The sequence below is a fragment of the Drosophila arizonae genome, chromosome 5 (genome assembly GCF_054131065.1).
Source record: "Drosophila arizonae isolate 15081-1271.41 chromosome 5, UAZ_ARI_1.0, whole genome shotgun sequence".
Lineage (NCBI taxonomy): Eukaryota > Metazoa > Arthropoda > Insecta > Diptera > Drosophilidae > Drosophila > Drosophila arizonae.
The window spans coordinates 1,076,325-1,091,392 of record NC_142925.1 but is presented as its reverse complement, the minus strand read 5'-3'; the positions used below and the strand labels follow the sequence as shown (position 1 = coordinate 1,091,392).

Below are 15,068 nucleotides of genomic sequence, written 5' to 3'. Positions count from 1 at the left end.
GAGTGACCATAGTACCAACAAAAATATATGCTTGCTATTATTATTTAATTTTTGATTATTCCAATGAATTAAAGCAAAACTTATTTAAAATTGACTCTAACGTGCATTCATATCGATTTGAAAACTGCTTGTTGTTTGTTTTGATGTATTGTGGTGCATCATGATCAGTTTAAATAGCTCTATCAGCGGATATTCGAATAGGAGCGCCATAAAGAAAGCAACAATTTGCGTAAGTACAAACACCAGAACAACATATTGAAACTGAAAGGAAAACAAATTAAAATAGAATTCTGTATGTTAGTAATAGAAACATACCAAAAAGAAACTGTTTACATAAACAGGTTGTCGGAAAGAGCCAGCGACAACCCGTAGAACAAAAACATGCCAAAGAAACGCTTGAAAGGAGATGCGCGCCAGAGGTCGAAACACAGAAAGAGAGCAAAACTCATACGCCAGCCCTGCAAGGAGCAAAGGAAAGCAGAGAAAAGTCAGTATTAAGAGAGTGTCAAAATTAAAAGAGAAAAGTCTTCTTCACTTACAGCCCACTTTGAAGCACATGCAAGACACAAATCCCGCACAGGTTAGAATCCACAAATTCTTATAGACGCCCGCATAGAGAGCCAGCCAGATGGAAGGTTTTTCAAAATCGAATTTTATGAATATATAGCCAGAGAAGAGAATAAGGAGAATAGCCAAAACTAAGACCCACAGGCCTAGTTCCAGTTGCCATTTGCCTTTCGAGCTCTTTGCCTCTGGCAAAGGTCGAAATTTCAAGTAGAATTGGGCACAGAGAAAGCCCATGAAATACCCGCCCAAATTTGTGTAGAAAGGGGGGTATATCCGGTCGAACGTCTCCGAATTTCGAAAATATAAATAACGATAGGTTCTGTTAAAAAAATATATGTATATGAAAAATTGATAATATATATTTTAGGTTATCTCCTATGCAACTCACTCTGGCTTCATGTGATAGACTGCATCCAGGCTTAGATAATATGTGATCGAAGCAGGCACAGCGAATATGGCGATAATTAGCAATGCATAGATGTATCTGGTTAATGCTGGATGCCTGCAAGACGGTAGTTCCAAAAGTATGCTCTCCATAATGAAAATCAACTTACTTTTTTGTAATAATAATAATTATTAGAAACAGCTCAAAGAGCTGCATATCGGCTGCCATATACCAGGTTTGCTGAGCGCACTGGAATAAATGCATATTAAGGAAAATAACTGTGTAGTTCTTGAATCAATCAAGGTTTTTCTCTAAGTGTAATACCTACACTCTCTTGCAGCATATAGTTGTTAACAAAGAATACGTTCTTCCACCAGGTTTCTCGGCAAAAAGTTCTCTCCGCCTCTGTCAGGTGCCGCCAGAAGGGACCATCGCCCAGACGAGTCAGAACGGATCCATTGAAGAGTATCAGTAGAACTAACGAGGGCAACAGTCGGAAATACCTATTGAAAAATACGCGAAAGTAAACTCCGATGCAGCTGAAAACACTGGAGGAGTTATTGATCCACTCTCTCTCCGTAAAGTTGACGTAGAGCAAGAAAGCGCTCATTACGAAAAATATTTGGATGACTGCGTTTCCATTCTGAAACAAGGACGTCTCGAATCTGTACAGATAGAGCTCAAAGAACTCGGGATTCTGCAGCTGCAGCGTCATAAAGATCATCAAAGTGTGTCCCAGGATTACGACAAATACTCCAATCACACGGAATGCATCGAAAAAACGCAGATCGCGCGAGAAATCGCTGCTCGGGGGCTGAATGAGGCGATAATAGTTGCGGCAGAGCGAGAAGCAGCACAGAAATTGTTGAGCTGTTGGCGAGTAGAAGGAGCCACACTTAGGGATTATAATCTCTCGCTTTCTTTCTATACATTCAGATATATAGATCTGTGCCCACCTCTTGTCTTGAGCGCCTGCTGATAGAAGAGATTCCCACGCGCAGCGTTCGTCAGCGGCTGCCTGCGCTTCAAGCTGAAATCGTAGCTGGACGAGACTATGGTCAATAGCAGCAGCAGAGCGAGCAGCGCATAGACCGTCACATCGAGAGCATCTGAAATGGATTTGATTTTTATTAAAAGGTATTTAATAAATACTTAAAGTGGGTGAGACGTTTTGGCAAGAGGTCTGAATGATGGCATGATTATGATTGATATCTTATAGGGAATATATTACTTTATATATATAAAAAAAAATTTTTTTTTTTAGTGTTTCTTAACAATAGTTATTATTATTATTTTTTTTTTTTATTAATCAGAATCTCAAAAAATGTCATTGCTCTTGCTTACCGTGCTCCAATGGCTCATTCGCTCGCTCGCAGTACTCAATGCTGCTGCGCAGGCGCAGCTGATACTTTGAGCCGAGCTCCTTGTTCAGGCAGCTGTTGATCAGGTGATCGTAGTGCAGGCGCTCGTCGGATGGTCTGCGGTGCACCTTGGCATAGTGGCTGCTGAGCTAATAGTTCAGCTGATCAATAGGAGCTGGGAGTAAGTCTCAAGGTCATTCCACTTACTTCCTGATCCTCGACCTTGCCCTCGTATAGCTGCTGTATCTGAAATCTGGCCAACGTGTGCAGCAAGCGCTTGCAGCGCTCCACGCAGACGCCCACGAAGAGATGGTCGTGTCTGTAGTGATGCTTCGCATCCCTAGACACCCGCTCGATCTGCTGCCACAGCTCGGAGCTGCCATTGGGCCTCAGCTCCACGTAGACCAGGCAATAGGTGCTGTGGGCCAGCAGCTGACTCGGCCGCTGCTGCAGGCACAGATCGTAGTCGTCCAGCTGATGTAAGGGGGGCATTTGCCTGTAGAGGGTTACTGAGAAATAGCGCCGGAGTCAAAAGCGGAGCCTTGCACATTCCTGACTAAACTTACAATTGAATTGCGTATCCGACCCATTGGCCCAGCTGCAACTGCAAATGCAGAGCAAAGCACTGAAAATCAAGAAATGCATCTTGATATGCGTTTTAAGACCTACTGAAACATTTTCCACAACTTTTGCACTTTATCAAATCGTGCAATTGCGTGCCGCATTGCAACGCTTCAATAGCTTTTTCACAAAAGAAAAAATAAAATAAAATATCAATGAAATATATTATATACATGTTATCAAAGTCCACCCCTTTAGAGATGTTAAGACTTAAAAAAATTGTATTACAGAAATTGCTTACAATTTGTAGAAACTTGACCTTTCAACAAGTTTCGTTGCTTGTTTGATTTCCTAGAAATTTAAGACAATCAATTGCTCAATCAAAATCTCTACTTTTCAGCTTTGCATCTTTTACCGATTGACCTGAGAGTGCAACTGTCCATCAGAGTCAGTCAGTCCATCAATCAGCTAGACGCTTTATCACAAATAATCTTCAGCTATACTCCAAATAACATATCATACCATTGCACATACTATAATCTAGCAGCCTTGTCTTGTTCATCAATCAAGCCTTCAATCATTACACATAAGAGGAATATACACTAATCTTTATATTCAGTTTTCATTCGTACAAGGCTTAAGGGTATATTCATCAATCATTCCATCAATCACTCAACATATCTATGTAGCCCCCGCATGCATAAGGCATTCAGCTCTAAGTGGCTCATCAATCAAACACATTTTTTTGTTGGCTTTCATATTTCCATTTATTTTATACTAGTATAAAAATATTTCTATTTATTTTTCCAAAGTATTATTCATCCCAAATGCTTGCCGGCAAAGAGTATCAGATTGCGTTGCGACTTGATCAGGTAGAGGAATGGATGTGTGGCAAAGAATCTCTTGCGTCGGATTGCCATTACGGGCATGATGCGAAACACTGTGAACAAGCCGTACAAATGCCCTTAGATATACGTATGTACACATATATATCGACCCACTTATATGGATAGTTAATTGTTTATTATAAAACATGCTTGGATTAGTATAAAAAGAGTTTTTAGTGCCATAAATTGTCATCGTGCGCAGTCTTAAATTCGAAATGTTTCATTTGGTTTTTACGATGGTTGTAGAGATCGAAGATGCTGTTCAAGGTCTGGCGAACTTGCCAGCAAAGAGAATCGCGCCCCGCCTGTTGGCAATGTAATATATAAATGGATGATCGGCATGGAATCGGATGGGTTCCGGCTGGAACATGGGCATCGAAGCATAGCACATGACCATAGCTATAAGTAAAGAAGAAGACATAACGGAAGACAAGAACAAAAAACACACACGATTAGTCCAAGTCTGAGATGATATTGGAGTTGTTATGCAAGCTGATGGATGTTGTCTGATGGCGATTGATACTGATTGATACTAGTAGACTGAGTCTAAGAGAAGTAAACAAGGAAAAGATCACACTAATCTGCATAGAAAGTAGTTTATTACGGAATATCAAATAAAGAGCTAATCAAAAACATTTTAACAAGATCATATCATATAGAAAAGAAAATCTTAAATGAAATCGGAAATTCTTGAGAAATAAATATTCTTAAAATGTTTGAATTTTGCCAGCGAAAAGCGGCGCAGCATCCTTATTGACTATGTAATAGAGGAATGGATGATCGGCATCAAAATAGATGGGATCCGGTTCGATGATCATCATGTCACACATGACTAGAAGAGCTATACGAATGAATGAGAAGACAAAGCAAATTGGATTGAAGTAAGATTAAAAGGAATATAGAATAAATGCGGGGCTACTTATGAGGTCGATGTGGGGGTCAAGAGTATAACCCGATTAATTGGAATGTTCCACTTTATAAACTTTATTAAAGCATGCAGTAATACAAATATCTGATGGTGCTTACAAAAGTTGTACAATATATACATATAGATATTATCTAATTAAAAGTGTTGCCCTTTGCCCGCAAAGAGCGCCACGCCACAAAAGTTGTACAATATATACATATAGATATTATCTAATTAAAATTGTTGCCCTTTGCCCGCAAAGAGCGCCACGCCCTTTCTATTGACTATATAATAGATAAATGGACGGTTCACATGGAACTCAATGGGCGGTGGCTCGAACATACAAGATGTGAGACGACACATGATGATAGCTGTCCAAAATGAGAAGATTAAAGACAACAGAACAGATAGTTAAGGCCCCATATGGGAGAAAAAAGCGTAGATACGATGAGAGATGATATGAGAAAGAGATAAGGGACGTAGAAGAAGAATAGACTTAGGCTAATGATAGCTAAGAGAAGAAGCTTATAGAGTATTATATAGTATTATTGATATTAAGTGCAGTTCATATTATTAGATCAGAGACTAGACAAGAAAGAATTTAGAATGAATTATGATAGACTTCATAGAAATATTATGATTGTAATTCTGTATATAAACTAAATAAAAGCTATATATAGAGGGTTTAGTGCGCTCTATGACTTGAACTAACGGAAAATGTACAAAGTTTATCATCTATTTAATAGATTAGATATAAACAACATTTTATTCTAACGGTAGCTAGGGTATTAATGAGATTTATAAGCCAATTGAACATTAATTTACAATTTAAAAAGTCTTGATTAGATAAGTGAACAGAAGGGGGGATAGTGAAGGAGGCAGAGTTAGAGATAGAGAGCGAGCGAGAGAGAGAGAGAGAGTTTCGATTGGTACATGGGAAACGCCCTTTATTAACTTGACAAAAAATACCCGTAAAGATTTCTAAATAATTCTAAATCTAATTGTAGCTTCTGCTCGTTGACCTCGCTAATACCCTTGCTAAAGCTCGTCGTGCTGGGCTGTGGCTGTGGCTGTCGTTGTCGTTGTTGCTGCGGCATCAAGTCGAACGACGGCGCCCAGAAAGAGGGGCAGCTGCTCCCTGTGGTTCAGCATAAAGATGAATGGATGATCGGCATGGAACTGGATCGGCTGTTCAATCGAAATGACACTTCGCTTCATGCGCACCACGGCGGCTAGCAATGAGAACAGACAGAATGAGAGACATAGAGACGCAGACGAGGTGTGGAATGGTTGGTACGGAGGATGAGGATGCACAAGGAGAGGCCCATAGAAGAGTGGCTCAACTTACCCGTTGCCGCGGCTGCCTCGGTGCCCAGCTCATTGACATCGATGAAGGCCTTGTGTATGATAGCCGAGACCTTCAATTCCTCGGGGCTCTTCAACATCTTGCCGAACTCGGCCTGGTTGGAGAAGAGGCGCGTCATGCCCAGCTGCAAGTAGACGAGGCGATGACATACACACATACGCTCCAGGACAGAAGTCACCTGCTCACCTGCTTGAAGACGGATGTCAGCTCCACCTGGAATTCGGCTTTGAATTTGGGCAGCTTGACAACCACTTGGTTGCTCTGCAGCTGCTCGGTGATCTTGGAGAGGGGCGTGCCGCGTAGCTGCTGCTCCAGTTGCGGCAAGCCCGTCTTGCTGTTGGGCAACAGGATTAGCATGGACAGATCGGAGTCCTTGTAGGGCAGCTCCAAGGCGGCGGCGTTCAGTTCAGGCAGGTTGGCATAGCGAAAGCGCTCCTTCACATTCATCATGGGCACCTCCACGCCCTCGACCTCATTCAAATGGAATCTCTCACTGCGCGTCGCGTGCTCCGGAAACTGGTGCACCCAGTTGCCTTTGAAGTGAATCGCATTGATCAGCACCAGACGCGTCTGCGCGTCCAGCAGGCTAGGTTGCACCAGATCCTTGATCAGCTTATTCGTTTGCTGCTCCACCCACGCGTTAATGATGCCCGCCGCCTTAACGCTTTGCGCGAACTCCACGTTCTCCGCCGCCGACAGAAACTGTTTCGAGAGCAGCCGATTGAAGTCGTCATTCAGCTCGTAGTTCTGCTGCACGTAGATCTTATTGGCGATGCGCAATATGGAGCTCTTCTCGTATTCGGCGAGCACTTGGTGGAAGCTCTCGGCTATTTGCTGAGGATCGCTGGAGACCAAGCCAAGGCCGCGGTCCAGTTGGGCGGCTGTTTCGCCCTCGGCCCCCAGGCGAGCCATGGCCGCGCAGGTTTGTATCGAGAAGGGCGAGAAGACGACATTCGTGTTGGGCTTCAGTGCAATGAGATTGCCATACAAGTTGTTAGAGAATTCGACCAGTCGTTGGGAGAACTCGGCCAGATTGCCTCCCTCTGTGTTGGCCATGATTTTCGTTTGTGTATTATGGAGCTGGGCAAACGAATTCGGCAGCAAGAACAGCAAAAGCAACAGCGAGTAGTTTACGCAGCCTGAAAATATTGTGAATGATGTCAGAGATTCAATAATGTATCAACTGCGAATGGTTTAAAAATTTTATGTAATTCCCACTATCGTCGATGAGTCACCTCGTCGTTTGTTGTTCACTACGTTTTGCTGGTGTTGTTTAGCCGTTTTGATAATTGTTGTTTTCGCCTAAATACGAGTGACAAATGCTTTTGGCTTGTGCGATTGCGGCTTTCTAAATTGCGAAGTGTGATTTATTTATCCAATTATTTGATTTCTCAGTGACGAGCGGCAACCCTCCACTTAGTTTGTACAGGTAGGCGTCTGAGCACCAACTAAAGGCTAGCGCGCTGTTCTTTGCTGTTTTTACAAACCTGTATATGTGTGAGTGTGTTTTGGATACTCATCAGTTAACGTGCTCCCTCTATATCGCTTGCTCTCTGTGATAGATACGACTCTCTTTTCCCCTATCTAAACACAAGTGTTCGAAGCGCTGTTTTTATACGTGTTTACATTCAAATGTATGAGTTTGTTAGGAAACACATCACACAATTGCCGGCTTTTCTCTCTAAAAGCTTTTTATTCTCTGCTACTTCTGTTTGCCACATATGCACATACATACTCCCTCTCTTCCCATTCAAATACAAGCGCTCTGAGCTTTGCTTAGTATACATACACCACTGCATGCTTATGTATGTGTATGTGAGTGCTTTTAGATTGTTATATCTACATATGCATTTCACTCTCTACTACTTTTGTATGGAAATATGCAAAGTATGAAGTGTGTAAGTTATACCTCTCTCCCGCTCACTAGCTACTGTGTGAGCTCAGCGCAAGCATGTATGTATATTTATGTAACGTGTCCGTTATTTCTTTTGCTCTTGTTGCGTACAACGTGCTCTTTATTAACTTCATCTACTTGTCATGCTCTTTCAGCACACTCTCTGTTTATGAGTAAGGTGCTTTTGTTCGTACATTTAATTTGACTTACCGTTTAATATCGAAACTTGTTGCATTTTAATTGCGTATGTGGGTCTATGATTGACTTGTGATTTGTATTAAAGTAGCACCGTAAAAGTTTTTTGGCGCACAGACGCGACGAACGTGTGATTCAAACTGAAAGACAATATGCTTAATAATCTTATTTGTATGCTTATCAGCAGCTTCAAGTCAAAATAAGAGTGTTATTTGCAATCTTTTGAAAACAATAATAATATACATATGTAAGTATGTACATACATACATGTATTCTGATAAGCAGCAATTTAAAAGAAAAACCCCAATTTTAAGGCAATGTTTTTTTTTTTTTTTAATTTAATTTTTAATTGGAATATTGTAGCTATATACCCTCATTCGCCCTCTCTCTCATTGATAGGCACTTTGAATTGATAATCAAAACAAACCACGCTAAAATAAGAGAGCCTTATCAGCTATTTAAATTGTATTGTCTCTTACATTTCATATTATTTGCCGTTAAGTGCTAAAATAAATAGCTAAAAAGTTTGCTCACTCTCCCTCTCTTTTTTAAGCCAACTGTTGCTCTTTGATTGATAGGCGAAGTTAAATTTATGAACCTTTCAATTTGTTGTTTATTAGAGATCACTTTTAAGTAGGAGCAGATACTGACGAAAGGAGCTCAGAGATAGCCAGGCGGTCTGCTCTTACTTTTAACTGTTCAGGCATTCAGTTTTATCTTATCTCTCATAGCGAAATACAATTGATGTCTGACTCACTTCATATTGTATGCAGGTTAGTCTTTACTGTATTACCTATCGAGTCGGTTGGGCCTGCTATTCAATATTCTGTTCCCTTGATCGGGTTGCCTCACTTTCGATTTTACCGGAATTTGTATGCAGTAAATCAGTTTTATTATTATTTATTATAATGTGAGTCGAAATGGCATTAATGAAATCAATTATACAGACTTAAGATCTTCGTTATCGAAGTATAAGTTCTTCAGCGTGAAATCTTTAATTTGTTGTTTCTATTACATTTTCGTTTGTGTAAGCAGAGGAAGATGAGCCCGACGCCAGACGCATGCAGTGAGTTTGCCCGGCAGCTGTACACGGCGGCATTTGAAAAGGGTATCGTGGGGCGCGACTGCAATGCCGTCATTTCGCCCATCTCAATACAAACCTCGCTAATGCTGGCCTTAGTGGGTGCCGCGGGCAGAACGGCTGAGCAGCTGCGCACGGGCTTGCGGCTGGGACCCGGCGATCTGCAAGAGATCGGGAGCTGGTATAAGGCGCTGTGGACGCAGCTGAGCAGCAAAAGCAAAGGCAAACGGATAACTCTGAAGTCCGTGAATCATTTGTTTGTGAATGAAAAGCTCCGCGTGCAGCAGGAGTTTAACCAAATGGCGGAGGAGTATTTCAACTATAAGCCGGTGGCATTGAATTTCGCCGATTCGACTGGAGCCACGCAGCAGATCAACGAGCTGGTCGAGCTGGCAACGGAACACAAGATTCGAGATCTCCTCCAGCCAAATGCTGTTGATGCGGAGACAAGCGCCGTGCTTGTGAATGTGCTGTACTTTAAGGGCCTTTTCAAGAAGCCCTTCACACCGGAGTGCACAACGCGGCACGACTTCCACATTGATCAGCACAAACGAGTTGAGGTGGACATGATGTATCAGGAGGATAAGTTCAAATATGTCGAGCTGCCTGAACTGGACGCGCGGGCCATTGAGTTGCCCTTTGAAGATTCCGATATCAAGCTGCTCATAATGCTGCCCAATGAAACCAGCAGCCTACCTGAGCTGGAACATCGGCTAAGCCTAGTTGAGCTTGCGGATCTTGATCAGCGCATGCACTTGGCGGATGTGGAAATAACTTTGCCCAAATTTTGCATCGAATTCGATTTGGAACTAACAGAGACGCTCAAACTGGTAGATCATGCACATATGTCTCATCTCTATTTATGTTGCTTATCTATTGCATTATCTTTTATTTTGATAGCTGGGCATTTGTGACCTGTTTGGCAAGGCGGCAGATCTGAGTCGACTCTTCCAAGACGCCACAGGCCAGAAAATCTCAGCTGTTAAGCATCGGGGCTTTATCGATGTGAACGAGGCGGGATGCGAGGCAGCAGCTGCTACCTGTAAGACATATATAGATAACTCTCTCTTGGTACATATGTAGTCTATATCATTGTCTGTTTCACAGATCTTAAAATCGTGCCCATGAGCATGATTATGCACCAGAAGCAGTTCAAGGTTGATCATCCGTTTGTCTTCTTCATACGCAATAGTAAAGCCATTCTATTTGCGGGTCGCTGTGTGGTGCCACAGTTGAGGAAGGTGCGGGAGCCCCATCACCGGCACCATGCAAACCGGAGCTAGAAAATAATTAAGTTGAATAATCTGTCTACGTATTTACAATATGCCTATGTGAAAGTATTAGATCTGAAATTTATCTCGGATCTAATATAGCCGTTTTCAAATTTATGTACTGATAATTTAATGTTTTAGTCTGTTGACATTCAAATTTGCACTATCGATTCTATTTCGTGGCGATAGTTGTGGCGGCTGGCGATGGTTATCTATCGATAGATTTGTCAATTTAGTGCACATTAAACGGCGATGGATGGCGCAACGCGTTTGCGCTAGGAGAGCCATCTATGGGACATTTAAAATGAAATGAAATGAACTAACTTATTCACTTGGCGCCCGCTATAAAGCCAATAAATGCGACAGAGTAAACAGCCTCTATGGCTCAGTATGATGCTAATTGTCCCTGAAGGTAGGGACAATAAAATAAAACTCATAACGAGAGAGTAAACTTGCAGACAAAATTGGGAATGTAGCTCTTGCAACGTATGCATTGTATGGAAGTTGAACTTAAAAAACTCAGAGCTTTATATGTAGACAACTTGATTGGCGCAATGGGAGTTCAAGTGGAATAAGCTACTGCTGCAACCTGTTGGCGCTCTGACTTTGGGCTTACCGTGTCAACTTAAGTTGTTTCCAAGTCACACATACACTGAGAATAAGGCAAAGAAACTTCAAATGAAATAGACTAAAATCTTGTCTTAGGCGTAACGGGATTCCTTTCAAAAAGAGGTGTGATTTTACCTGACTTTTCATACAAGTGCGCACAGCTATTTCGTCTTTGGCCAGCATTCAATGTCAAGAGGAGCTCGTAAATTGTGACTGAACAGCAGCGAGCTGATGGTGAAGAAGCAGAAGAAGAAGAGTAGAAGCAGCTGCCTTGATTAGTTTTGGCTGCTGATCTCGAGTGGGGATTGCAACTGAGTTACTTTGGCAACGGCTCGGGCCATCATCAGTCTCAATGGGCCTGGTGGTCATATGTTGTTGCTGTGTGTCCTGATGCACGTGTCCTGGCAGCCAGCAGGCAATAAATCAAAGCAGCTGCAGCTATCAATTCACAGCAAAGAGAGACAGAGAGAGAGAGAGAGAGAGAGGGATAGAGAGAGGTAGAGATAGCCAGAGAGCTGCTGGCGAAATTTGAATGCCAGCGTTAAGTGACCAATGCATAAAGCACACACACACAGACACACACACTAGAGTATACAATACACATACACACACATACTAGCACGCGCCAAAACACATATTAATACATACTAACACACACGCACACACACATAGAAAAAGAAAGTTTGTAGCAAAAAATCCACAAAACACGCGAAGCAAATTTGCTGCAATCAGCCTTTCTTAATACCCTGCAAAGTGAGCAGTATGCACTAGAGAGGCCATATGTAACACGTGTGCAATTATAATATAAAAAATAATAATAATAATAATAATAATAATAATAATAATAATAATAATAATAATAATAATAATAATAATAATAATAATAATAATAATAATAATAATAATAATAATAAGAATAATAATAATAATAATATAATTAAGAATATAGAATAAAGATTATATAGAATATAGAGGTATATAGAATAGAGGGTATACTTTTTGTTTTTCATGCATATTCTGCTCACTTCTTACCCGTTTCTTTCTTTCTTTCCCTAAACCCAAGTTTTTTGCTGCTGCCTACTTTATTGCGCGGCGCTTGTACAGGTTGACCTCGGCCAACAGACAGCAGACAACCATTTGGGAATGAAAGATTAGCTTGTAGCTCAAAGTGACGAATGTGAAGCTGTGCGAGGGCGGTTGGAGTAGTTGTGGAGATCGAAACTGGAACTGAAGAGTAAAATGTAGTTCATAAGCTAATGATTATAGCATGAATCTTGATTAGATTAGCCAAGTGTTGTTACTACCCTCGCATCATATTATTTTTAATATAAAAAATCCATAGCAATCGAAAATAATTCATATGAAAGTCAGCTGCCGCAGCAACAATTGCAGGCAGCAGCAGCAACAGCAGCAGCAGCAACAGCAACAATTGCAGTCAAGTGAAATATAATCAGAGCGAGTTTTGTGCGCGTGTAAAGTGTTTTAATTAAAACCGCCTTTTGCTGCGGCAATTCGCCTTGGACCCGAATTTCAGGGGGGAATTGGCGTCGCTTTCTGCTGCTTCTTGTTCGTGTCTAACACGCTGCTGCGGTACACTAATTGGGGCAAAATCTGCGTGGCGAAGAAAACTTCGCTCGTGTTGTTGTCCCTAACAACCGAAGACACAAATTCTGCGTTTCGCGTTACCAAATTGAAATTGAAATGGCGGCAGAAACCGCAGTGGAAACGGAAGCGGAAACGGAAGGAAATGCGACGCGCTGCAGCAGCAACAACAACAACAACAGCAGCGATAGCAATAGCTAATACTGTGAACGAAACACCAACAATAGCAGCAGCAGCGAGAGCAACAACAGCAGCAACAATGACAGCAACAATATCAGCAACAACAGCAGCAATACGAACACCAGCAGCAGCAACAGCAGCAACAAGAAAAGCAGTGGTAACAGCAACTACAAAAGTATCAATAAACAACAACAGCAGCAATACCAGCAGCAGTACCAGCAATACGAATACCAGCAATAGCAATAACAACAGCAGCAGCAACAAGAAAAGCAGTAGTAACAGCAACAACAGTTGCAACTACAACAGCAACAATACACAACAAGAGGGGCAACAACAGCAGCTAGAGCAGCAACAACAACAGCAGCAGCAACAGTAACAGCAGCAACACCAGCAATACCAGCACAACAACAACAACAAGAGCAGCAAATAAGAAGCAAATTTTAGTACTAAGGTGGCGATTGCCAATTGCAACTGCTCTACAAGGTTAAGCTGTGAAGGAGGCGGCATTGGGGCAGCGGGCAGCGGGCAGCGCATCGAAGAGGCACATTGATATGGCAGCAGCTGCTGCTGTTGCTGCTGTTGCTGTTGCTGCTGTTGCTGGCGCTGACAACTCCTTGGCAACGACAACAGTTGCGCTTAAATTGGCAAACGTTGGCAATTAGGGAGGTAAAAATCGAAATAAAAAAGATGAAGAAGATGAAGAAGACGAACAAGTGAGTGGAGACGACTAGAAGATACCCTACAAATTGCAATCATTCTACGCTGCTGTCATGGCTCATGGCTGGCTCGACCCGACTATTTGATGAGATATATAAGGCCTTCTCCTGCTTGTTGCATACAGCTGCACGCATGCAACATGCCCTGAACTTTCAGGTTCCCTGGGTGCAGGATATACAAATGAAAAGAAAGAGACAAACTTGCATTCATAATTCAATAAATGCAGCGCTGAACAAATTCAATTTCAATATGCAGGAGGGCAGGACAAGGTATCCATCCAGTATCGGGTATTGAGTATCGAGTATCGAATGTGTCTGTACTTAACAGCAAGATAGAGATGTATGGAGCGCTTTACTTAATTGATTGTTAAGCTGTCATGAAGAGACTTTACTCTTGGAGTGGCAAGGTTACGGCTAATGAAGGCGCGGCAAATCGAAGTATATAGTATTACTATATCTATTTCTATTGCTGTCAAGCTCAGCAAGCTTGAACACTTTCCCGAGGATCGAGAATGTTAAAGCAGGTGGACGAATACAATTGGCTATGATGGTGCTTCGTTTCGTATTGATCTTTAATCTTCTGAGCCCGGGTTTATATACCCCGACTTATGCATATTTTCAACCCTTAAATCTAATGCGTCTATTGCTGAGAGTGTAAGGCTCAGTATTGGTCTATTACATATTTTTATCTTGTCGCTGAGTTTGTAATATTTGTCAGATTTCTATGTTCATGTATGTTCATGAACAGCAGGAATCACTTGAGCACTGATCCTTTCTTTGCTGCTGCATGTGAGAGCCGTTCTCAGAGCATATCCTAGCCGTGCACCCCCGACTAGGGCTATTTGAATAGCTTGCCAGTTAATATACGTAAGTTGTTCGTTTCGTTTGAAATCAGCTACAAATATTTAAAAGCCAAGGCAGAGGCTGCTGCTGCTGCTGCTGTTGCTGCTGCTGCTTGGCCTTGCTTGGCTTAGGCATCTGCAGCCACCTGGAGCTGGGCGCAATTGTGCACATGTCAGTTATGTGCAGCCTTGCTTGCTTTTCAGGTAACTACAGGTGTGCCAGAGGTGAGCATAGAGTTATAGTTGTGATTATTATAAATGTTTTGCCTTGCAGCTGCCTCTGACAACTTTGGTAATTAAGGAATTATGTCATGCGCACCTTAACACACTGCGGCCAGGCAAAGAGTTTCAAAATCTCCCTCTCTCTCTCTCTCTCTCTCTCTCTCTACTCTCCCTCTCTCTCTTCGGTGTGCATTTTGTGATAGCTTTCTCGGTTGCTATGGCATTCGCTTTGTGCACATTTTGTTTGCATATTGCAATTGGCATTTAATTTTCAGAAACTTTCCCGCAGGCATTTCGCAATCACATTTATTACAATTTCGCCAGGGGGACAGGAGAAGGCGCTGCCCACACAGCTGCCCCTTCTCGGGATCAGTTCTATCATCCAGCTCTGCTGCTTCTTGTTCTATTCGGGCTAACTGTCA

At 42.1% G+C, this 15,068-nt stretch overlaps 3 protein-coding genes across 10 annotated transcripts; 1 reads left to right on the top strand and 2 right to left on the bottom strand.

The window, feature by feature from the left end:
• Nucleotides 1-24: 24 nt before the first annotated feature.
• On the bottom strand, nucleotides 25-3,002 carry LOC108615775 (nose resistant to fluoxetine protein 6). The gene is made up of 10 exons (XM_018010538.2): nucleotides 2,880-3,002; nucleotides 2,521-2,822; nucleotides 2,297-2,462; nucleotides 1,909-2,061; nucleotides 1,281-1,822; nucleotides 1,122-1,201; nucleotides 956-1,069; nucleotides 540-886; nucleotides 316-458; nucleotides 25-261 (listed from the first exon to the last, which is right to left on the bottom strand). Exons 1-10 carry the CDS (start codon nucleotides 2,956-2,958, stop codon nucleotides 97-99), a joined length of 2,091 nt encoding a protein of 696 aa, XP_017866027.1. The 5' UTR covers nucleotides 2,959-3,002; the 3' UTR covers nucleotides 25-96.
• A 612-nt stretch (nucleotides 3,003-3,614) lies between these two features.
• On the bottom strand, nucleotides 3,615-8,274 carry LOC108615781 (alaserpin-like). 6 transcript variants are annotated; one of them, XM_018010552.2, is made up of 4 exons: nucleotides 8,139-8,274; nucleotides 6,221-7,173; nucleotides 6,017-6,158; nucleotides 3,615-3,814 (listed from the first exon to the last, which is right to left on the bottom strand). In XM_018010552.2, the coding sequence occupies exons 1-4, from the start codon at nucleotides 8,161-8,163 to the stop codon at nucleotides 3,693-3,695; spliced, it is 1,242 nt and encodes a 413-aa protein (XP_017866041.1). In that variant the 5' UTR covers nucleotides 8,164-8,274; the 3' UTR covers nucleotides 3,615-3,692. The 6 variants fall into 6 exon arrangements, with proteins under 6 accessions (XP_017866041.1, XP_017866037.1, XP_017866039.1 ...); XM_018010548.2 differs by lacking the exon at nucleotides 3,615-3,814 and adding an exon at nucleotides 3,876-4,160; XM_018010550.2 differs by lacking the exon at nucleotides 3,615-3,814 and adding an exon at nucleotides 4,339-4,602.
• LOC108615782 (serine protease inhibitor 42Dd-like) lies at nucleotides 8,229-10,603 on the top strand. Of its 3 annotated transcripts, none has more exons than XM_089472234.1 (4): nucleotides 8,229-8,370; nucleotides 9,159-10,034; nucleotides 10,105-10,246; nucleotides 10,312-10,603. In XM_089472234.1, the coding sequence occupies exons 2-4, from the start codon at nucleotides 9,165-9,167 to the stop codon at nucleotides 10,485-10,487; spliced, it is 1,188 nt and encodes a 395-aa protein (XP_089328360.1). In that variant the 5' UTR covers nucleotides 8,229-8,370; nucleotides 9,159-9,164; the 3' UTR covers nucleotides 10,488-10,603. The 3 variants fall into 3 exon arrangements, with proteins under 3 accessions (XP_089328360.1, XP_017866042.1, XP_017866043.1); XM_018010553.2 differs by lacking the exon at nucleotides 8,229-8,370 and adding an exon at nucleotides 8,747-8,896; XM_018010554.2 differs by lacking the exon at nucleotides 8,229-8,370 and adding an exon at nucleotides 8,903-9,033.
• The last annotated feature ends 4,465 nt before the right edge of the window (nucleotides 10,604-15,068 follow it).

Bases quoted from the DNA above. Each gene is read 5' to 3' on its own strand.
- LOC108615775 (XM_018010538.2), bottom strand. From the start codon at position 2,958: ATGCATTTCTTGATTTTCAGTGCTTTGCTCTGCATTTGCAGTTGCAGC. The intron at 2,823-2,879 runs GTAAGTTTAGTC...GCTATTTCTCAG, and splicing joins GTCGGATACGCAATTCAATT to TAACCCTCTACAGGCAAATG. The intron at 1,823-1,908 runs GTGGGCACAGAT...ACTCGCCAACAG, and splicing joins GCAGGCGCTCAAGACAAGAG to CTCAACAATTTCTGTGCTGC.
- LOC108615781 (XM_018010547.2), bottom strand. From the start codon at position 8,163: ATGCAACAAGTTTCGATATTAAACG. The intron at 6,159-6,220 runs GTGAGCAGGTGA...GTCTACTTGCAG, and splicing joins TGACATCCGTCTTCAAGCAG to CTGGGCATGACGCGCCTCTT. The intron at 5,901-6,016 runs GTAAGTTGAGCC...TCTCATTGCTAG, and splicing joins CGAGGCAGCCGCGGCAACGG to CCGCCGTGGTGCGCATGAAG.
- LOC108615782 (XM_018010553.2), top strand. The intron at 10,035-10,104 runs GTAGATCATGCA...TTATTTTGATAG, and splicing joins TAACAGAGACGCTCAAACTG to CTGGGCATTTGTGACCTGTT. The intron at 10,247-10,311 runs GTAAGACATATA...TCTGTTTCACAG, and splicing joins CGAGGCAGCAGCTGCTACCT to ATCTTAAAATCGTGCCCATG.